The 24,234-nt window shown below is 43.3% G+C and overlaps 1 protein-coding gene across 1 annotated transcript; it reads left to right on the top strand.

The window, feature by feature from the left end:
* The first annotated feature begins 591 nt into the window (after window positions 1–591).
* NPS (neuropeptide S) lies at window positions 592–4,096 on the top strand. The gene is given in 4 exon segments (XM_060286735.1): window positions 592–729; window positions 841–921; window positions 3,915–3,941; window positions 3,944–4,096. Coding segments are annotated over 4 exon segments (399 nt in total).
* Window positions 4,097–24,234: the final 20,138 nt, after the last annotated feature.

Below are 24,234 nucleotides of genomic sequence, written 5' to 3'. Positions count from 1 at the left end.
TGGATGCCCATTGGTGTGCAAGGACAGAACAGGCTTCCAGGGGAAATTCCATGTCCTGTAGAGAAAACGAGGCCACTGCAGGTAGGCTCGCCTACAACTCTGGCCCCAGAACTTTGGGGATGTTCATGGAAAGGGGGGTAGAGACAGCGTCCTTCCGTTATTTGGATGATTAGTGGCAAAGTGGGGGGATGACATTTGTTTCCATGTTTTAACCTCAGAAGTCCTAAACGAAGGAAATCTGTTATAGAAAACTCAGTGTGTGCACGTGTTTTGGGTTGATGCTCTTCATTCCTGCAAGGACTCCTTGTGCGTTATTCTCTGAAAAGAGACGTCTGATATTCAAGGAAATAATATCATACTTCTTGAGTGTTTAAACTCTGAGCTAAACAAACTTTTGGTTCCTTTTGAGACCTCTGGCCATCTATGTCACAGAGACACAGTTTAGAAGACAGCACTTTTGAAGGACATTTTTAACAGCAAACTTTAAATGAAGTCAATGGTTGGCAGGTCAATGACAACGCCTATATGTTACTGTCCTTTTCCAACTTAACAGGAACAAAAGGCCATGGCCAGATCAGTTAGTCACATATGATGGGACATGTTGCTATTTTTACTCCTGAACTTTCCTGGTATAAAAGGATCACCAACGGAGGATCTGACAGTAAGGGTGAGGAATTTGGCAATAAAATCACTGACCTACAGAGATTTCAGGAAGTCCAAAATAATCAGGTAAAAGATTGTATTTTTCCACAAAGAAAAATGTTGAATTTGTATATGCTTTTTAATTTATATTTGCCTGAGTAAGACTTTTCTGAGTTTTTTTTTTTTCCTACTCTGCAGCTCATTAAATCCAGTCTTATTCTATTTCTGTTGATTTCTACAATGCATGTGTTTTGCTGTCATCCGATTCCATCTTCTAAGGTAAGAGATTTGCCTCTATTTTTGATGCTTGACTAAATGACTAGAATTGCAGAGTATGGAAATTCAAAATAATCTCTGGGAATATCTGAAAGAAAAGGTACTTCCCTGTTACTAGAGTTTACAATGAAAGAAATATAAGTAGAGTCATAAAATTAGGTAAAAAGAAACATTTTTACAATAGATGATACAGACTATACTAAAATTTGCGTTGAATTATTTAGAAGTTGGCCCCTGCATTCATGTCACTGTAAAATGTAAATTATTTTGCCCATGACAATTTATTTGTTCCACATGCATCCACTCATAATCAAAGTGAACATTTAACCATTGAAACTGTATTAAAAATACAATGGATTAGTTTTCAAAAACAGCATCTTTCTTAGTTTTACAAAAATGGTAACTTCTTCTGATATAGAATATAGATGATATGCCAGTTCTTAATGAATATCATATAAAATATTACTTCATATATTTATTCAAGCCTATTGATTGAACTCCTAACTATATTTATTGATCTGTTCCACACATTCAGAAAATGAATGTCTTTCTTCAGAATTTTTAATGCTATTGCTACATGACATTTCAGGGGTTTTATGTCAATACTTGGTCTAAAAATTTTAAATATCTTTTGTCACTGATAGTGTTTTGTACTTTAACTTTGCTTCACTAAAAGCATACTGTAATTACTGAAATTGATGTAATTATGAAACCACTTTTGGGATAATGAGATGCCACATGAATCCTGAATAATAAATATATGTCCAGACATAATGATCTAGCTATTTATATTATGCGTCTTCTCACTAATCTTTGCATCTGTCATTTTTCTATTTCTTGTTTACTTAATCTAGCTTCTTTTTTCCTGGTTTACACTCCTATGAGCATTCTGCATTAATTTAGTCATTGATTCTATAAGACACCACATTGATCAAGGAGACGACTCTCAATCCATAAATTGGTATAGTTTCTCAAGTGTGTTGCTAATTACTTTCTATTCTTTCCCTGAAGGTTTGTTCATGACATTTCTCTTGAGCAATAGGCACTTGTGTGTAGGGTTTTTTTTAAATTAAGAATGTTCTTTCTTCTGTTGTTCTTATGAGATATCCTTGTCCATAAATGAAATGTTTCTTCCTTCACTGCATTTTCTGTATTTCTACCTTTTCATGTGATAATTTTGTTCTCATTATAACTGAATCACATAATAATGGTGCCAATTCGACTGTTTAGGGTGAGTGTTTATGCAGAGGACATATAAGCTTTTATAATATTTGTTATGAACTTCATAAAGTTTATCAACCAGGCAAATCTACCGTATTATTCAGTTAACGAGTCTGCCTGATAAGGGTTCCCTTCATGGATCAGCAAAGTTCATCAGTATCTTTTTAGGGATGTTTAGTGATGTTTTGGGGATCTCATAACTAGAAATGAAGCATTTTGTTTTGTTTTGTTTTTGCAATATAAAGGTGCATCATGAGAATTTCTGGAAAGAACTGGAATGCTTCCCTTCCTGAAATGACTCATAGGCCCCTCCTTGCTGGGAATTTCAAATAGATGGCATTGTATCGCACTTACATCTCCTCTGCTAACACAGGGTAAAACACAGTGTAAGAATTTTTGATTGGTTTTCCCATGACCAATACTTCCGAAATTCTCTGACAATTCCCAGATCCAAAATTCAGAAATGCCCATCTTTTTTTCCAGAGAACAGTGGGAATGGTTTTCCTCGGAGCTCTGACAGCTGGACCCTCCAGGGAGCCACCCACTGATGGGTGAAGAATCCCAGGGAACATTTTATGCACTGGCCCCATTTCAACTTCCAAAGTAACCCCAAACCAAACTTGTTTTCCTGCATCAGGATAGGAAAATGTGTGCTTTTGACACTGAAGTATGTTTCTTTATTTGTAAAGGGGACATTCAGCCCCCCTGTCCTCTTATAGTTCTAATACAGTTGAAAAACATGGGCTTGGAGTCAGATGTCTCAGCTCAAATCCCGCTTCACCTACAAGCCATTTAATTAATTTCCTCATTTAAAGGAAATTATAACCAGGAAATAATAGTACCGATTTCATAAAGCTTTTTGAGGGGATAAAGTGAGATGATACGCATAAAACATGTAGCACACATGATCACTGATCATGCCCCTTTGCTCCTGTACTTAGTTTCTTCATCTACAAAGTATGGGGTTAGTAAGAACTGCAAGTTCTCAACGGCCAATCTGAGGTCTAAGATTCCAGACTTATTTCTTCCACAATGAAGCACTCCCTACACTATCCTACATCATCCAGGCCTTTGAGGCCCTGAGGAGGAACTGAACCAAAGTCAAAAGACAGAGATGTCAACTCTCAAGTTCACACACATCCTCGTGGAGAACCCTGGCAAATGGCCCAGGATAGACCCCAGAAGGAAAGTGGTTCCAGCTGAAACTTGGTTATCATGGGTTGTTTTTCTCAGTGAATTTAAAAAACCAGTCCCAAGACTAATTAGAGCCACTTGAAAGATTCTTTATAAAGTAATAGCAACAAGATAACTGTACGGTGTAGGATGCAAACACTGAAGAGCTACAATCCCATGAGTAGTGTAAATTTAGAAAAGAGGGTACACAGCTCCAGATAATGTTTTGTATTTTGATAAAGTATATATTTTAAAAGGTGTTTTAGGGCTTCCCTGGTGGCGCAGTGGTTGAGAGTCCGCCTGCCGATGCAGGGGACACGGGTTCGTGCCCCGGTCCGGGAGGATCCCACATGCCGCGGAGCGGCTGGGCCCGTGAGCCGTGGCCGCTGAGCCTGCGCGTCCGGAGCCTGTGCTCCGCAACGGGAGAGGCCACAGCAGTGAGAGGCCCGCGTATCGCAAAAAAAAAAAAAAAAAAGTGTTTTCGCAAAACCCTTTTTAAATATTGGATTTATTGCCATAAGATTTTGAAAATTGTTACTATTGAGATAAGCTTTGAACGCTAAAGCTGTATTCTCTCCCTCTTGCCCCATCTCAACTGCCAGGTGTCTGGAAAATCTGACTGCTTTGTCATATCCTACTGAACAGCTGCCCCATGAGGATGGACAGGAGAGAGGGACTGGATTTTCTAAAGCCAGTTTTGGAGAAGACACTTATGAAAAGGTCCTTTCGCAATGGAGTTGGCACAGGAATGAGAAACACTTCCTTTCAAAGAGCAAAATCATGACTAAGTGTGCAAAGGACTCTGGGAATTAATCTCAGACTTTGTATAGTGTGGCTAATGTGTTAAAAGTCACTTATATCTTTATCATTTAGTATTGCTATGCTCTCAGTTCTCAAATATCTTCCCTCTCCTAGCTGGTACGAAATAAATTAAGTTTAAAAAAATGTAAACCCGTGTCAAACTTCCACTGTGAGAGAATAAAATATTGATGTGATCAGTTAGTAACTTTCCGGAATAGGCATGGACACATTTGTTTGATCTTAAATTGGTCAGAAAGTATGAGAATTTTTACTGTGACGACAGTGGTATGAGTTTTTCCCCTGCCTATCGTATCATAATACTGAATTTTTTTCTTTTAAATATGGTTTTCTGGAATGACTTTAGCAAGGCCAATGCTTTGGGGATGTGTTATTTCAGCTTCTAAGAGAGTCTTGTGAAATTAACCAAAGCTAAGATTCATGACACGAGTGTAATTTCCTCAATCGATTGATACCAGAAACAAACATGACCAGGGCCCTCTGGATGTAACTCTTGCTACCCTTTTCCACCAGACATACTTAGACATGGATTATTGTTTTGTCTCGGGAATTTGTCTTCTTTTTAAATCTTAAAACACAGATATATCGCCAGTAACAATAAAGACAGCAGAGAGATGGCTGGTAGCCCAGGAGTGGTATGGGGGTGGAGGGAGTCCTTTGTGAGTCAGCTCCCCAAAACTGTGCTGATTCAAGCCCCACTCCCTCCCCCTTCAGGAAAGACCTCAAACCCCTTCCACTGAAACTCCTGATATTACATTTTTTTTTTTAGCCGCAGGTCAACCAGGGATTGAACCCGGGTCACAGCAGTGAAAGCCCGGAATCCTTACCACTAGACCACCAGGGAAATCCCCTGACGTTACTTTTTTTTAAAAAGGATAATGCAACATTGATTGATGTGTTATTATTTCAAAAGCATACTCTTCATAATGTGTATGTGCGTGTTTAATTCTGCAACACACTAAGGGCATTCTAGCCAATAAAATTATTATGTTTTCCATTTCACTCTATCGGTGTAGACACAGATGAGGCGGAAAAGTTCTAATGCATTTTAGGACTCGGGACCTTTTATGTCCCTCTGCTTTCTGTCCCTGCTGTCCTGGCCTTTGTTCCTATTAGGGTAGCTTTAGAAATCTAACCAGCTGGCCCCTGGCAGCTCCATTCTCCTTACCCTCCACCGCAAGCCTGGACTCCCCTCGGAGCACCTGGAAGTGGCGGGAAGGGATCCACCTACACCCTGCCTGTGGACAGGCTCTGCGGCACCAGGAGGCTTAACGGGTGAGGTGTAGATTGCCCCCAAGAAACTGTGGAAAACCTTTCAGATGATTGTCAGGGAAATTGGTATTTTTTTATCTGCCTAGCATCGTTGGTGGGGCAGCTAATTGGATAGCCCACTAGACGTTATTTACTCCTGCAAAGCTGAAAACCGGTTGCTGCATTAATAAGCTCATGGCAAGCATGCTGTCCATCAGGCATCTTGCGTAGGGAAGAGGGAAGGTTTTCATTGCAGAGGAATCTTCTTAATTTTCTATTTGCATTTATATGGATTGGTTGGAATAATAAAACATCAAAAACGTAATTGGAAAAATTCTCTTCCCATTTCTGCATCTGAACTATCATTCTAACCTCAGGGGGGAAAATGGCCTATGAGAAAGTATTTGCACTCTAAAAATTGTAGCAGAGAAAAACTAGCAGGCAGGGAAATTTGCTCTCTGAGGAAAAATTGTACCTCTTGATAAGGTTTTAGGAATAAAGTGTTTAAGATAAAGAGGACTTCCAAGTCGTGTTTAGACAGTGTCATTAGAGAGGTGACCGAAGGATGACCATGGAAACCTTTGGAGAAAGTGAACCCTAAGACAGTGTAGCACCTGAGTGGCCAGTGGGTCATATTCAGTCATTGGCACCAGTTTCTGCAGGGTCCTGAGCAAGGCTGTCTACTCCCAAGGGTGCCTGAAGAATGGCCTGGGGTCAGAGGGCATGGTGATGAGAGGGTCACCAGAGGTTAGCGACTCTGGTGACGCCCCTTTGTCACCAGGGGATATTAGTGGAGGCCTGAGTTTCACCTTTAGAGCCAGTTGCCTCAGGCTTGGGGTTAGAAGCCCTCAGAATGGAAGCATCCCCAGGGAGGAGTAGCTTTGTGTGTTCATTCTGATCAACTCTACATTCACTCACTTAAGTTTCATTTCTTACCTGGAGAGGTATAATTGGAGAGGAAGGAAAAAAGCCCTGAGGGCCATGAGCGCCTGGGAGAGAGAATATGCTGTGTGGAGAAAGAGACCACAAAGCAGGACCTGGGGAGGCAGGATGCCAAAGACCCCCTGGCCACACACACCGCGCTTGGATCCCAGGGCCAGTGTCTACGCAGCTGCATGACCTTGCTCAAGCTTCTAGAATTTTTTGAGCCCAAGTGTCATCACCTATGAAATGGGACTAATACTTACTTACCTTACAGGACTGTCCATTCATTTGCCAGTTCATTTACTTGACAAATATTTATTGAACACCTACTGTATTCCAGGGACAGTGTTCTAGGCAGTGGGAATACAGTACAGTAGTTAAGAAAACAGACCAAATTCCTGCTCTCATTGATCTTTCGGTGGAGTGGGAGGGGGGTTGGAGAAAAGAAGATTATACATGTTAGATGGTGATAAGGGGTAAGTGATAAGGAGAACCAGCAATGAAGGGGGAGAGGGAGGGCGGAGGGTCTAGGCGTGGAGGCATAATTTCAGATACCGTCATAAGGGAAGGCGTTGTTGAGAATGATTAGTAAACCTCCCCAAATTCCAGGAATGGAATGAACATGGTGGGAGGACATGGTGCTGTAACCGAAAGTGGGCTCCGGCTGCTCGCTGCTCAAAAGCCAATTGGTGGAAAGGAAAGTTTGCTTTATTTTGGAGGCTGGCCACCAGGGGGGGCTGGAGGGCAGACTCCTGCCCAAAGGCCATCTCCCCGCCAGCCCCCAACAGTCAGGGGGCAAGAGCTTTTGCAGACAGAGGAAGGGGGCTGCGTGCAGAAACAGCACATTCAGCTCGGACAGTCATCTTGAAATTGCTCTTGTGGTGGCCTGACCAGCATCATCTAGATTGTTCTTCAGTTCCTGGATTGGTTTGTTCCCGTTGCCTTGAGGCCAGTTCTCGGAACTGTGGCAGCTTATGTCATGGCTACACTCTGGTCATCATGGAGTTAACTTCTTCCACCTGGTGAGGGTTTCAGTGTCTACAAGACAGCTCGCAGGATACGGCTCAGAATACGATCTACAGCCCTTGAGGAGGAACTAAAGGTCCTTGACTTTGCTTAATGACTAAAGTATTATTATTTAGTCTTGTTGGACTGCTTTTCTTTGCTTCTGCATTTTCTCACTTCTCTGATTAAACTTATTCTTCAGCTAAAGTTTCTCCACAGACAAAAGGCAGGCTGAGGACATGGGGGCCAGGACCATAGGGTCCTGCTCCGTTTCAGGACCAGACAGGTAGGGGGCTTCTGTATGGTCTTGTCAGAAATTTTGCTTTTCCTCTGAATGACATGGGATGGCACTGGAGAGTTTTGAGCAGAGAAATGACATTATTAAATATATCTTTCAGCTTTCATTGATTTGTAAGAATGAGAAATAAAGTGCAGACATAGTAGATCCCAATAATAGTAGCAGTAATTAATTCTACGGTTGACACCCAGGAACTCGTATTGCTTTTCTTCCTAGCCTGTTTCATAGTTCTGCCCTGGGAAGTAATTAAACTGAGCGGGAACCCTTGATTGGGCAAGTACACGGGAAGGGAGAGCTGTCACTCTCCAAGGTGCTGAGAGAACATGACTGAGAGTCAGATTCCTGTCCCATCAATTAAAACTCACCTTAAAGGTGAAATTCTATTTCGCTGGATTCTCTTTCACGTACAAATGTGGAACATTTTGTTCTCAAAGATTTACTGAGATTCCCATAGAAACATCCCAAATTTTGAGAGAGGGATGCATGAGTGTGTAAATCTGTGGGTAGAAAGCTCGAGCAAACAAATACAGGAATTAAGCTTTCAGCTCACACACTTGAAATTTTGAGGCGCTCTTCTCATTTTCCTTCTGGTGGTGATTTATTTCTAATGCAGAAACATGAACAAACAAACAAGGATGCCTGCTACAAAATTTCCACTCCAAACACTCAGCCTCATTCATTTTTGAGCCGTCACAGAAGGAGCAACAATTTAGGGAAGGAAAATCTAAAAACAATTGAATTTCATTTCTCTCATATAGTAAGACCCAGAATATAGCAGTTTGACATCAGAGTCCCATGTCTACACTCAATATTCTCATCTCCTTCTGACCCTCAGACAATAACAGCAGAAAGGAAACACCAAGAGGCTCTGCTCTGCCCCTTCCCTCCATAGGTGTTTCTTTCTGCTAATATTCATGTGGACTCACATGCTAAGTGTAGAGGCAGGTTCCTCTGTTGATGGAAGGCTGTGGCTTTAATTCTCTTCTATGGAGGGATGATTGTCTTCTGGGCGCTGGACCGCCTGGGGTGACTGTCGTCAGCCCTCCTCCACTTCATGAGCGCTGAGCCCCCCTCAACTCCCCCAGGCTGGGATATGCAACTTTCCGAGCAGCTGACAGTCCAGCTCAGATTGTTTCTTCCAGCTAACAAATCCATTCCCCTGCTCGACCTACAAAAAGTGAGATGGCCGGCAAGCCCTCTCTCCTGGAGCACAAACCGTGGTGAGTCCAGCCATGCAGGTGCAGGCACCCCTCTCTGTGGGACCCAGACCAGGCCCTGCAGTCATTGCCCAGCTGCTGGGCCTTCTGCCCTGACCTCTGCCCTCCATGGTGTGGTGTTGAGGCTAAACCCGGGCCTTTGGCTGACACCTTCTTGGCTGACCCCTGCCCATCAAGGCTAACGCCCTAGATGGAGAAAACCTGCAAAAAAAAAAAAAAAAAAAATCAAACCTAAAGAGATCTTTGCTAAGCGGGACTCGGTGTGGTCGCAAACTGTCTCCTCTGCAGTGACACCCAAACTCCCACTTACCAGGTTGGGGGCTTTGCTTGAAGTGCCTTCCATACTCCATCCCATCTATACCCTCCACAGCCCCGGCCCTGGGAGAGGGCCCTGGGATGCTCTTTTCTCCATGGACAGATAAGGAATCTGAAGCTCGGGGATCCAGTGGTTTTCTCTTAGAGGATCTAGGTGAAATACCCAGAAAAGGGCAGGTCTGCCTGACTGCAGAGAAGGTGCCCTGTGACCTGTGATGTCCAGTTGCCCACAGGTATGGTGTCAGGCAGTGGAGAGAAGAGAAGGAAATGAGAAATCAGAGAAAGTGTACAAGACGGTCAATTTGATGTGTCAACTTGACTGGCCCATGGGGTGACTTGATATTTGGTTAAACATTATTCTAAGTGTGTCCGAGTTTCTGGATGAGATTAGCATTTGAATTTGCAGACTCAGTAAAGCAGGTTGCCCTCCCAGGTGTGGGTGGGACTTAGCCAGTCCCCTGAAGGCCTGAGTAGAATGAAAGGCTGAGTAGGAAAGAACTCACTGTCTCTGCCTCACCTTTTTTTTTGTTTTTTTTTTCCCGGTACGCGGGCCTTTCACTGCTGTGGCCTCTCCCACTGCGGAGCACAGGCTCCAGACACTCAGGCCCAGCGACCACGGCCCATGGGCCCAGCCACTCTGCGGCACGCAGGATCCTCCCAGACCGGGGCACAAACCCGCGTCCCCTGCATCGGCAGGCGGACTCCCAACCCCTGCGCCACCAGGGAAGCCCTGCCTCACCGTGTTTGAGCTGGGACGTTGGTCTTCTCTGCTCTCGACTCAGACTCAGACTGAAAATATACTATTGGCTTTCTGGGGTCTGGACTTCTCAACCTTCATAATTACACGAGCCAATTGCGTATTATCTCTCCTTCTTTTCCCCCCGCCCCCCTTCTCCCCCTCTCTCTTCATATGTCCTATACATTCTGTTTCTCTGGAGAACCCTGACTAACACAGTGTATTAGTTTTCTGTTGCTACATTTAAAAATTACCAGAAACTTAGGGGGTTAAACAACACACATTTGTTAGCTTCTGATGGTCAGGAGTCCAGACACGGCTGGGTCCTCTAACTCAGCGACTCACAAGACTGCAGTGCAGGTGTCATCAACGCTGCAGTCACACCTAAGGCTCAACAGGGGAAGGATCCACTTCCAAGCTCACGTAATTGTTGGCAGAATTCAGTCCTTTGTGGCTGGAGGCCTGAGAGTCTCAGCCTCATTCTGGCTGTTGGCCGGAGACCGTCCTGAGTTTCTAGAGTCTGCCATCAGTTATTGCCATGTGGGCTCCCACCATGGCTGCCAGCTTCATCAAAGCCAGCGAGACAGAGAATCTTGCAGTAAATGGACATTGCAATTTTCTGTAACATCGTCATGAAAGTGACATCTACCACCTTTGCCATATTCTACGGACTGAAAGCAAGTCAGAGGTCCTGCCCACACTCAAGGGGAGGGTTTACACAAGGGTGTGAACACCGGGAAGTGAGGGTCATGGGCGCCACTTCAGAGTCGACAGAGGAGTTATGGGTGACTGGCCTTGGCTGTGGGAGAGAACCATTTGTCTCTAGACCGGAGCTCTGAGAAGGAGTAGGATACACACCACAGGTGGTCTGGCAGACTGGCGGTCTGTTAGTCAGACTTAGATTGATTTTAAGGCTTAAATGCAGAGTGAAAATTAAGTCCTACTAATGCCAGGCACTGGTTAAAGAGTTTCATATATGAGCTCATTCAATTCCCATAACTTCTTCAAGAAGCCAAATATCTCTAAGGTAGGTGCTCTTACTATCTTAAGGATACGGCATCAGAGGCAGAGAGGTTAAGTAACCTGCCTAGGGTCACACAGCTTGTGAGCAGTAGAGCCAAGATGGGGACCCAGGTGGTCTAACTCCAGAGATGGAGGATTTTCCCCCTACTCAGCGTCTAAAACCCTTAGACGAAGAAAGCTGCCGTCTCCTGGGAGTGTTCAGGCATTTGAATGGCACAGGCTGGTGAAGAAAAGCTGGCTGCAGCTGGAGTATAGGAAAGACAGGCTAGGAGTAAGACAAAAAGGCAGAAAGGACACAGTGAAAGGAAATGGTGTATTTGAAATTTCCAAGACATGTTCCCCATGGTGAAATGTGTTCTTGTGGGAGAGAGCAAAGAAGCAATTAGAAAATGACTGGATCCAGTTCAATTAGAAAATTTGGAAATTATGAAGGAGCTGCCTCTGCACTTGATAAATAGCAATGTGCTATGGTGAAGTAACTGTTCTATAAATAACAGAGAGAGAGAGTATTTCCTTCTATAGCAGTAAAATTGCTAAAAGTTATACTGGAGAAGACAGCCTCCAGGAGGTGTGTAACTCTTGTTCTCCTGTCCATAATGGGCCTTCTCATATCCTTGGGCAAGCAGGTTAGTAATTATCAAAGTGAATTATGGTCACTGCCAAAGGATGACATTAGCTAAAATCCTGCTTCCTGCCACCATGGTGGAAACCCTCCAGGTATATCGAAGAACTACGGGTTAAGGTGCTTTTTTTTTTTTTTTTTTTTTGTGGTACGCGGGTCCAGATGCACAGGCTCAGCGGCCATGGCTCACGGGCCCAGCCGCTCTGCGGCATGTGGGATCCTCCCGGACCGGGGCACGAACCTATGTCCCCTGCATCGGCAGGCGGACTCTCAACCACTGCGCCGCCAGGGAAGCCCCTAAGGTACTTTTATAGCCTTTAAGAAACAAACTCTGCAGCTCAGAATCAGCGCACTGTATTCTCTGCCCGCGATCCTCTGGGCTTTGGTGACCCAGGCCGTGCGTGGCCAATCAGTTCCGAGGGGTCTCGTGTTGCTTGAGGTTTAGAAGCGTAGGTTTGATTTAGACCTGCGGGAGCTTCAACAGCCTTCCACTTGATAAGCTTGGTGGCTGGACATGATCCTGGGCTTCTCGGGAAACTGAAGCCTCAGTTGCCTCATCTGTCAAATGGAACCCAGGGTGACACGACAATAAAGTTGTAGTGAGAAGTAAGTGAAGTAATACATGTTATGCACCTAACACAATGCTCCATCTCTGAGTGCTCTGTCGATGGTGACCAGCTGCAGAAGAATATGCCGAACATCCCAGTTGAACATTGCATAGAAAACGGGGTGTATCACTCATACTTACAAATTAAGTGGGTGAAGATCTGGAGGCAGATACGGTTTGTTGGTGATGGAATTATGGATTGGATGCTATCCTGAGTATGTTGCTAAGCTATTATAGATGCCCGTATGGCTGGTTGTGAGGGAAATGTTCTATGCCCTCTAGAAACAGTGTGGCCAATAATGTAGATTAATGGAAGTACATTGAGAGATTCAATGTACAGACCAGCAAGGACCAGAACAAACTGGACGATGCAGACCCACCCCTCTGCAGCCACCAGGCCAGGAAGCCAATTTCCGCAGCAACTGGCACAGAACGGTCAGGACTTGGTCAATGACTGCCAATTTCTCTATTTTCTTTACCCCACATCCAACTCATAACCAACAGAGAAAGTCAAATATGCTCTTAAACCAATCACATAAGATGCCCCACTTCTGGTCAGCCCGCCTCCACCTTCTCTAGGCCAACAGTCTCCAGTCAGGGCAAACCTGAAACCTCCCTGTTTCTCCACTATAAAGTTTCTGTGCTCCTCTGTCTTTGAGTCTCTGTCAAACGCAAGTGATGGTGGCCGACTCCCTTGCTATGGCAAGCTGTGGACGAATAGCCTGTTTGTTCCAATTGGGGTGGTCTATTTGTTTCTATGAATAGATACAACCAAGGTGACATACATCAAGAAAAACTTCCCAGGAAATCTACAATATTGGTTGAAAGTCAATATCTGTTGGCTTGAACTTTTTTCAGTGTTTTTTTCTTTAAATAAAGACATTTTATTCACTTATCTTACTGTAAATTTAATAACCAGACATTTAGAAAACCTAGGCAAAAAAACCCCCAAAAGGCAAAAAAACCCCAAAAATTGAAAAATGTAACCCTAATCTCACTACCCATCGGTAACCTCTCTCAGTGTCTTCAGCCATCTGTGTGACGTGGGAGCAGAGACGTGCACACACGCACGCACATTTTTATATAAATGTGGTTACACAATTCAAATTCTGAAATCAGTTTTATGAATTCACAATATGCATAGATAGCTTTCTATGTCTGTCGATGCTGAAATATACCATCGTGTTTAAGGTCTGCAGAGGATTCAGCTGTGTGCATGTATCACTAGTTAAATCTTCCTCTGTCAATGGACATTTCGATCGTTCAATATTGTGTTAATAGGAAAAATGCTACAACTCATACTTCTGCACCTTTGGCCAGTTGCTTTGTAATAGTAAAATGCTAGAACTGGGAAACCTGGTCAACAGGTTATACACATTTAAAATTTCATCATATGCTGCTACAGTGTCCTGTGGAACGGTCACGCGGGACATTGCCTGTCTTTTTCAAATTGGCCAATTTGGTTGGTAAAAAGCAGTATCACATATTTAAATTTATACTTTTTCATTTTTTCATTACTGGTAGGGTTAAACATTTATTATCCATCCAGCTGTCTGTTTATCTGTCTATCTACATACCTACACACACACCAACACACACACACACATTTGGAATTCCTTTATGAATTGCCTTCTCACGTACTTGGCCCATTTTTCAGTTAGATATCTTTTCTTATCAATTTTAAAACTTCCTTATGTAATAGGCTATTGAGCATTTTTGTCATATTTTGTAATTAGATTTTTGTTTTATTTGTATTTAACTTGCAAATATCTTTTATTTTTCTCCCTCACATTTTCTGGCTATTGGGTCATGGGAAAGAAAATGCTCCCATTCCAAGAAAATAAAAGGTTTTAAGATTTTATTGACGTCTTTGATCCAGGACATCATCTCTTGCTGAGTTAGATTATATCCTCAAGTGTATTTACATAAGCGTGCATCAGCCCTCTTTGCATGTTTAGAATGCCCTTCAGTTGACTTCTTTTTTTTGTGAGATAACAGTATCTTTAATATTTAGGTAACAAAACATGTAGGTCAATACTCAGCGCATATACAATAAGACAGAGCAGCAACAAAAAATATTTACAAAGCACATTCTAACTACATGGGGGCTTTCAAACAATTAAGTGTTGGATAGAGAATGTGCTCATTAAAAACCCAGCTGAGGGCTTCCCTGGTGGCGCGGGTGGTTGAGAGTCCGCCTGCCGATGCAGGGGACGCGGGTTCGTGCCCCGGTCCGGGAAGATCCCACATGCCGCGGAGCGGCTGGGCCCGTGAGCCATGGCCGCTGAGCCTGCGCGTCCGGAGCCTGTGCTCCGCAACGGGAGAGGCCACAACAGTGAGAGGCCCGTGTACCACAAAAAAAAAAAAAAAAAAAAACCCCAGCTGAGCCACACCTCAGGGCCTCAGAGCTGACTAGGGACATGGTGGTGGTGAGGGGGAGAGTTCATTGTGCTCATGGCCTTCAACTCAGACACTCAGACCCTGAGAACCTTGAACAATCTCCATGTCCCACATCGCTCAGCTTTCTCTCTCCCAACCTCCGCTTTGTGTGTGTGTGTGTGTGTGTGTGTGTGTGTGTGTGTGCATGCACTTGCTGACTTTTTAAAAATTTTTATTGTTTTTACCGTAGGTCCTTGTTGGTTATCTATTTTAAACATAGCAGTGCGTACATGTCAATCCCAAACTTCCAGTCTGTCCCTCCCTCTTACCCTTCCCCACTGGTGACCATAAGTTCATTCTCTAAGTCTGTGAGTCTGTTTCTGTTTTGTAAATAAGTTCATTTGTATCATTTTGTTTTTTTTAGATTCTGCATATAAGTGATATCAGATGATATTTGTCTTTCTCAGGCTGACTTATTTCACTCAGTATGATAATCTCCAGGTCCATCCTGATTTTATCTGTTCATCCTTTACCCCATCTTAGACAATGATTTTCTTTTTTTTTTTAACATCTTTATTGGAGTATAATTGCTTTACACTTCTAATGTAAATAACAGCTTACAGCATTTTGAGGTTGGGATTTTTTTTTCTGTCAAAATTTTGTAGATATCTGATTGCTTCATTGTGTTTTGGAATCTTGTGCTGCTGAGAAGTTCTAGCTTGTCTTTAATATTTTTTTTTTTTTGCTTGTGAGTAACCTGTTTCTTCTTTTTGCATATTTGTAAGATTATTTCAGTTTTTTTAAAAGTTCAGTTTAAAAGTTTAAACTTCAGTAATCTTATCAGGATAAATCTTATCAGGATATTTATCATTCTCTATTAATTAATTGTCCAGGTCATGGTACTTCCTTGAAAGCTCTCTTCTCTTACATTTTATTATCATGTAATTCTACTCTTTTATTTTCTAATTCATGGAACCCAATATCCATATCCAATATCCAATGTCTATCACATTTTGATCACTACCTTAGTCTGAATTCCCCAGAACACAGAATGTGGGCAACACCTCGTGGCCACCCTCTGTTTGGAGTGCAATTCCAGGACAGCAAGGATGAAAGAAGAATGGAAGTGAAACGAAGAGGGAGGAATAGCAAATACAAGGTTGTGCATTACGAGCTGGTCATACCATCATCAAAATCATAGTTGGTATTCTGGGACTACATGGACCACTGGTCTTAAGACAGTTCACTGGAGAAGGGAGTGGAGGTGTAAATCGTTTATCTGCCGAGATTTTGGTCAAATTGGTCCGCTTGCTCCTTTCCATCAAAGTTTTTCCCCTGGGGTACTCCCTTCTCCATACTCCTGGGCTGTGTTGCCCGGGTCCCACCCCAAATCCCGGCCCCAGGCAGCTGCCAGGGAAACCAGGTCCCGGTCCCAGCATGTGAAGGTTCACCTAAGCTTGGAAGTGGGGAAAGCAGGAGCCCCCGGCCCTGTGGAGTTGGATGCAGATGCAGACCGCCGGTGACATCAGGGGAAATGGCCGAGCGTGGGTCTGGGACCAGGTGCGAGTGCTGGCCGCACAGCTGAGAGCCGAGCCGGTGGTGCCACTGCAGCCCCTGATCAGGGCAGTCTGCTCCCGGCAAGGGCAGCATCCCTGGCAGGGGCTCCCCAAGTGGCCCCGATGCGTGTAGCCCAGAAACTGGGAGGCTCATCTGTTGGGTCCGGGACAACCATTTTCTCTGTCCTTCTTTTGTTTCTTTGTCTTTGCCTCTATGTTACCTGGGACTTTTCATTCCTGTCCTGAATGTTATTAACTTGGTTTCTGTAGTGTCAATTCTGATAATTGCAGCTTCTAAAATATTTTTAATTTCTGCAATGATACTGTCTTTATCTTTAGGCCAACAGATCTATGTTAATCTCCTTCTTTAATCTTCTTTCACTTTTCATCTTTTGTCCTTTTTACTCTCTGAAGAAGGTGAAGAAAATTCCCTGATTTATTTGATTTCGAAAAACGGCTGCTTTGGGATATTAACTCTCTCTCTCTTTCTTTTTTCTTTTCAAAAATAAAATGTAAATAATATTTTAAATATAAAATATTTAAATAATATTTTAAATAAAATAATCATGCATTTTGAGCGCTTACCACAGCAACTATTTTGTTAAGCACTTAGCATAAGTTACCTCTTAACCGTTACAACCACAGGGTGACATCCGTAGTATTATCTCAATGAGGCATAGAGAGATTAGTTCAATTGTCCAAGGTTGCAGAGCTAAAACATAGAGGAGTCAAGGCTTAAATCGGCTGTACCCGACTCCAAACCCTGTTTTCATTTACTGAGTGCTTTCTACGTGTGAGTCCTTGCTATGCCTCCTCAAAGAGACCATGTGTTGCCTTTTTTTTTTTAACATCTTTATTGGAATATAATTGCTTTACAATGTTGTGTTAGTTTCTTCTGTATAACAAAGTGAATCAGCTATACATACACTTATATCCCCATATCTCCACCCTCTTGTGTCTCCCTCCCACCCTCCCTATCCCACCTCTAGGTGGTCACAAAGCACCGAGCTGATCTCCCTGTGCTATGCAGCTGCTTCCCACTAGCTAGCTATTTTACATTTTTTAAAAATAAATTTATTTATTTTTGGCTGGGTTGGGTCTTCGTTGCTGCTTGCGGGCTTTCTCTTGTTGCAGAGCACGGGCTCTAAGTGCGCAGGCTTCAGTAGTTGTGGCGCACGGGCTCAGTAGTTGTGGTTCGCAGGCTCTAGAGCGCAGGCTCAGCAGTTGTGGCACACAGGCTTAGTTGTTCCGCGGCATGTGGGATCTTCCCGGACCAGGGCTCGAACCAGTGTCCCCTGCATTGGCAGGCGGATTCTTAACCACTACTCCACCAGGGAAGTCCCTATTTTACATTTGGTAGTGTATATATGTCAATGCTACTCTCTCACTTCATCCCAGCTTATGCTTCCCACTCCCAGTGTCCTCAAGTCCATTCTCTCTGCCTTTTTAACCTTGTTTTATTCATCAAATTAGCTGCAGAACCTTTCCTGGGCAATTGCACTACGCATGCTCAGTTTCCTCACCTGTGACACAGTTTAAGTTGTATTCTCTCCAGCTCTGAGCATCCTGGCTCTATTTTTCTCCATACTCTGCACTGCACTGGTTTTGGAGACTTAACCTGGACTTTCAGTTTGGGTGGCTACTTGTTCAGGATGAGATAGTGAGGCTGCAGTCTTAACTCTGCATCTGCTAAAAAGAAATTTTGAAAACCAGACAAAAATGCCCCACATTTTCCCCACAACTTTTTCTTGATTGGGTAGCAGAGTGCAATGAACCACCAATTACTAGAAGCAGGAAAAAAGCAGAATTTTGCCTCTTAGAATTCGAAGGATGGAACAAATCTTTGGTGTAGACAGTTTCTTTGTTCTAGGAAGGGCCACATCAGGGACCCCTCCTGACCACCATGTGTAGGTCAAGTACTTACTCTGTGTCCTCAGTGCAGCACCAGACCCCGGCTAAATGCCAATTCCAATCCAAACTCTTCAGACCAGGGTGTGGAGTGCTCTCTGGATAACATAAGATGCTGTCCTGTCTCAGGGGCTGGGAGGGGGAGCAGGTGTGCACATTCCTGCAGAGTAAAATAAAAACTTTAAAATTCTTTTTATTGGCGGTTTCCTCCAGTTTTCCAGAGATGACATTTGAGGATGCTGGGGACGTGGGTGGGGACAGAGCTGGTGAAATGGGCTCTCCACTAGCGACAGAAAGATGCCTGACTTTTAACCACAATGTCCAGTATTTGGACTTCGTTTCCAGAAATCAAGGGGGTGTTACGAAGTGACTTGGTCACGATGTCCTTACATTTTCTCCGGTTCGCATAGTGACCCAGAGAACTCTTTGGTTGTTTGTCCCCACCCCCTTCTTCTGGTAATTGCATAGAGAGATTTCGCTTTGGACACACACTCCCTCACTACCAATGGTCCCCCTGGAGCTCTGCTCCTGTTCTGATCTGCATACTTAGTCCCGCTTCACAGGACGGGATGTAGGGATTAGCACGTGAAGCCCAGACTTCTGCTAAACTTGCCTGGAAGGAAAATTCCTTTTCTCCCATGGCCTTGGAGCTATGAGGAGAGGTGCTATTGGCAACCATTCTTCCATGATGGGAGGAGTCTTTAACTGGTGGTGAATGATACAGGGACATGGGGATCTACCAGGCCCCAAAGAAAAGGGGTCCTGGAGTCTGTGATGCCTAAAGCTATATCCACCTAACCCTTCCCTTGATGTGAGCCAGTAAGATCTCCTTTTACTTCAACAGCTTTGAGCTGAGCTTCCTGCCGCTTGCAAACTTTCTACCGCACCCTGGGCACCTCTGTGGCTTGGACCTGAGCAAGATGTTCTCTATTTCTGCTGAAGTCAGATGTCAGCCCTTCCTCCAAGGTCTCGGGTTCTACTAAATAACTTTGATGTTCTCTAATAACTTGGCCATAGCATTTCACTTGCCCAGGGGACCTGCCTTAGGGTATTGTTTCACTAGAAGTATTACATAAAGGTTTCAACACGCAAAATTAATATAAAGTTATCCTCTTCTTAAGTGGGAGACTTCCTTCCCTTGGCTTCAAAGTGAACGTTAATGTACTCCCAGGACGAGAGTGGGTCGGAGAAGGCTCTGAATTACCCTCCATCTCAAATGTGCACTCAACGTCTGCCTCGTATAAATTGGGAGCAGAGAGGAATAATAAAGGTGGTGGCATCTTCCGTTACAAACTCCTGCCAGAGAGCATGAAACGCGGTGACAGAACGGAGCAGCAGAAGGAAGGGGTGGATGAGACTTTTACATTTTTTGGTTTTATTTTGTGGATATAATCACAAAAAATAATGTCTTCCATTTGGATAAAACATTTATCTTTTTATTTCTCGAAGAGAGTTCACATCCTGTATCTAAACTGACATAGGTAGAAAAGATATTATCATTTCCATTTTACAGCTGACGAAACTGAGGTCCATAGGAACAAGATGAGGACATATAACTAATTACAAATCTATGATTTTTGGGTAGCCAACGCTGTGGGTTCTCATGATAAGCGCTGTCTCTGTTTTCAGACTTTCAGATGATATGAACACATTATAATTCAAGGGGAGCGTGCAGGAACTTGCCACTGAGAACGCGAAATCTCTTATTCAAGAGCCCAGAAGTTTCTCATTGATATAAGGACTTTGCAAAGGGCCAGCATTATAGCTGCCATTATGCTTTCATTAGTAACTCCTAAAATTAACTAATTTTAAAGACTACATTCAATATTTTAGAAGAACTTTTGGAAGGTTTAAATCATTATCCAATTTCATATCTCTTTAAGGCTATCATTTCAGAGGCAGCAAATTGGATCAGGTAGGAGGGACAGACATTTGCAAGATGACAGATGAAGTACAACTCTACTTTAATTGTGGGATAGAAACAGCAATGTCATTGCGAATAGAATGTGCGTAGGCAGGTCTTCCTGGGCTCCTGGGCTCCTGTCCTCAGATCAATGAGCAAAATGAGGTGGGATTGGGATTGAGGTGCCCTGGATTCATCCAGTCTCTCTCAGGATCATGGGCTCTGTGTCATAGATCCAGGGGCAATCTCATGTCATAACTATTTTTCAGGGGTTTTTTTTCCAATGTCTATTTCATTGAAGTATAGTTTTTTTTAATAATTGTTATTGGAGTATAGTTGATACATATAGGTATATCCACTCTTTTTTTAGACTCTATTCCCATATAGGTCATTACAGAGCATTGAGTAGAGTTCCCTGTGCTACACAGTATGTTCTTCTCAGTTATCTATTTTATATATAATAGTGTGTATATGTCAATCCCAATCTCCCAATTTATTCCTCTCCCTCTTTCTGCCTTGGTAACCATAAGTTTGTTTTCTACATCTGTGACTCTATTTCTGTTTTGTAAATAGCTTTATTTGTAATATTTTTTTAGATTCCACATATAAGTGATGTGATATGATATTTGTCTTTGTCTGACTTACTTCACTCAGTATGACTAGTATCTCTAGGTCCATCCCTGTCACTGCAGTTGACATTATTCCATTCTTTTTTATGGCTGAGTAATATTCCATTGTACATATGTATCACATCTTCTTTATCCATTCCCCTGTTGATGGGCATTTAGGTTGCTTCCATGACCTGCCTATTGTAAATAGTGCTGCAATGAACATTGAGGTACATGTATCTTTTCAAATTATGGTTTCCTCCAGATATTTGCCCAGGAGTGAGATTGCTGGATCACATGGTAGCTCTATTTTTAGTTTTTTAAGGAACCTCCATACTGTTCTCCATAGTGGCTGTATCCATTTACATTCCCACCAACAGTGCAGGAGGGTTCCCTCTTCTCCACACCCTCTCCAGCATTTATTGTTTGTAGAATTTTTTTTTTTTTTTGCAGTACACGGGCCTCTCACCTCTGTGGCCTCTTCCATTGTGGAGCACAGGCTCCAGACGCGCAGGCCCAGTGGCCATGGTCACGGGCCCAGCCGCTCTGCGGCATGCGGGACCCTCCCGGACCGGGGCACAAACCCGTGTCCTCTGCATCGGCAGGCGGACCCTCAACCACTGCGACACCAGGGAAGCCCTGTAGAATTCTTTTGGTGATGGCCATGCTGACCAGGATGAGGTGATACTTCACTGTCGTTTTGATTTGCGTTTCTCTAATAGTTAGTGACGTTGAGCGTCCTTTCATGTGCCTCTTGGCCATTTACTGGAGTCTAGTTGATTTACAAGGTTGTGTTAATTTCTGCCGTACAACACAGTGACTCAGTTATATGTATGTAAGTTCTTATTTCATATTCTTTTCCATGATGGTTTATCACAGGATAGTGACTATAGTTCCCTGTGCTCTACAGTAGGACCTTGCTGTTTATCCACTCCGTACAAAAAGTTTACATCTGCTGACCCCAACCTCCCACCGAGGCAAGACATATAAAAGCTCAGTGCGAGGCCTGATACCAGAAGGGCTCAGCAAGTGTCGCCGTTACTTTTGGCATCATCCCAGCACAGCACCACCAACATCATCAACATCATCATCGTGGTCCTGGTCATCAGACTAAGCTGGGTCTCTCTTTTGGGAAATCTAGCTATGGCTCTCTGCCCGTGATCTACCGTAACTTAGTGTCCTGACTCGAGCGGTCCATGTTCTTGCTTGTCTGCCCACGATGGAGAAGTGCACTTTGCATACCATACCTCAAGCCTAGCACACAGGAGTCGGCATAAAATATGACAAGAGACGTAATTTTTTTACACTAATGTTTTTGTCTCGTCGTTCAAGCCAAATGACTCAGTTGTTCTACAAGCCCTGGACTTGCAAATTAGTGGGTCATGTGGGTGTTTTCCATTTTATAGCCTTAATCCTAAGTGGCTTGAAATCAGCCTCTGTGGCTGTCTGAAGTGATGACTCTGCTTTTCTTTCACTCTGCTTCTCACAGGGCTCTGATACTGCACAGCCCAAGAGGAAATTCCGGACTCTGCATTTTGCTTGGAGCTGAATCTGACGTCTTCCTTTTGCCCCAGTCCTGCTGATTCATACCTCCTCGTTATGATCAAATATATTAAAAAGAACAAAAACAAAAAACAGCTATGGCTTGGAAAAATCACTTGCTATTAGGAGACCTCCTCCAACTGGGTATTTTCACTAAGAAAATACTGGTGCAAAGTGCTGCTGAAAGCTTTCCAACCTCCAAAATATCTGACTTAGTGAAAGAAAAGAAAGCCTTGCCCTGTTGGTGAAATGATCTGAGACAGATGTTGGAACAAAGTAGGCTAAAGATTAAGAAACATAGATTTAAAAAATCTATTTTCTTCTTCTCTCCCTCCTCTTCTCCATAGTAAATTGCTAGAAAGAAGAAAAGTAATTATAAAATTTAGATGACATACTTTTAAAAATCATAAGGTTTTAGAATTCTTATAGTAGTGTGGTTGTATGAGATGTCTATTTATTTGGGCTAAATTTTCTTTGCTTAAATTATGGGCACAAGTTTCTTTTTCCACATTTACTTTTAGGATGGCACTCAAGTTTGCAGAAAATATGTACACATAGAAAACTGAGTGTGTATTACATGATTATTAATCCAAAATCCTGTTAACTTACAGCAATTATTTGTGAGAATAAAATCCAAAATTCTAACCCTTGTGAAACTGCAAACACAGCCCTCTGAGCGATGTGGTGGTCTTTTGTTTTTGGTCGTAATATAATTGGTTTTGGGATTTGAAACAGGAGAAGCCACTAATACAAACATTGAAACATAATAATTCTGGTTTTTGGGGATATAAGCATAATCATATGACAAGTGTTTTGTATTATTGGGCACAAGAAAAACATTTGTCTTATTGCATGATAATCAGATCCTTGTCAAAGGAAGACACTTGATAAGCTATTAATATACTAGGATCTGTCGTGACCTTCTTCTACTATCTATCATAGGATCCAAGGAAGAAGGAGAGGGAGAAGGGGAGAGAGAAGATGCTTCCTGTTCCTCAAGCAGCTGCCCTTGAGTAGGAGGCTTGTTGATATATTGCATGAGCAGGTAAATCAGTGCAGAAAGAGATGCGATGAATCACCCTTGGTTGGCTCCATGCTCCATAAAGGAACTTTCTCATAAGCAGAGGAATAAGCTTCCCCTCTGAGGGACCTCTCATGGTGGTTGGTTTCCCCCATCACTGCTGGCTCAGAGAGATAGGTCCTGTGTATTTTAATACAACTTTGATCCCAGCAGACTCTCCTTGCCTGTTTTCTCCCCTTCTCCACTTTAATTTGAAACACTGCTCCAGGTGAGCTCTGGGAAGAGAGCAACACCAATGGAAGAGGCACACCAGCCTCTCGAGAGGCTTTGGCTTCATGTGCTGGAGGCAGAAGAACCACAGGAAATCAGAACAGCTGCTCCTGAGGAAAACGAAAGTGTGCTCGCTGGGGCAGGGAGAGCATTGGTTAAGACTCCATTTCTGGCAGGTAACAAGAACTCAACTCAAACAGGTTTTAGGATAAATAAGTGTGTTACAGAGATATGGAGTAAAGACTGGCTGAACCTCTGGATCAGGGCTCAGTCTCTGCCAGGTTCTCTCTGTCTGGATAGCTGTCCTCCATTCTCTCTCTGTGTTGGTTTCACTCTTTTTAAATTCTATACAAGAGCTTCCCACATGTAGTTAGATACGGGGCCACCTTGAGCTCATCTAACGGTTTCAGCCACTGAGAAAGAGGTGCCCTCCTCTGGATCAGTTGGCTGGGGCCAGGAGTGAAGACCCTTCTGTACGAACATGGTGTGTAACACATTGAATCTCATGTATGAACCACACATACGTATGAACAAATCTCATTTATGGGTTACAACCATGAAACCATGATGTGCAGGGTCATTCTCAGAAGGGAGCCACTCAGGACAGACAATTTCACGGACATGCCCTAGAAGATGGGTTGTCCATTGGTCTTTCATTCCAAAACAGCCCTTCACCGAATCTCCCAGAGAGAGAATGCCAGGATGAATCAGTTAGGAAAAACAATTAAGCAGCCAGCTGCTTTGATGTGCTATGGACTGGACTTGGTCAGCAGGGTTGGTCATTCTTGATATCTAAGCACCTCCCCTCAGCTTTTTGGAATAGGACAGGTGACCTGAGCAATAAGGGATGATAGTGTCACCTCCATAATCCTCCAGGCCAGCTTCCTTTCATAGCTCTTCCTTGGGCACTTCATTGGA

Source organism: Globicephala melas, chromosome 16, assembly GCF_963455315.2.
Source record: "Globicephala melas chromosome 16, mGloMel1.2, whole genome shotgun sequence".
Taxonomy (NCBI): domain Eukaryota; kingdom Metazoa; phylum Chordata; class Mammalia; order Artiodactyla; family Delphinidae; genus Globicephala; species Globicephala melas.
The sequence above is the reverse complement of the archived record's forward strand: the minus strand, read 5'-3'. Positions and strand labels throughout refer to the sequence as shown.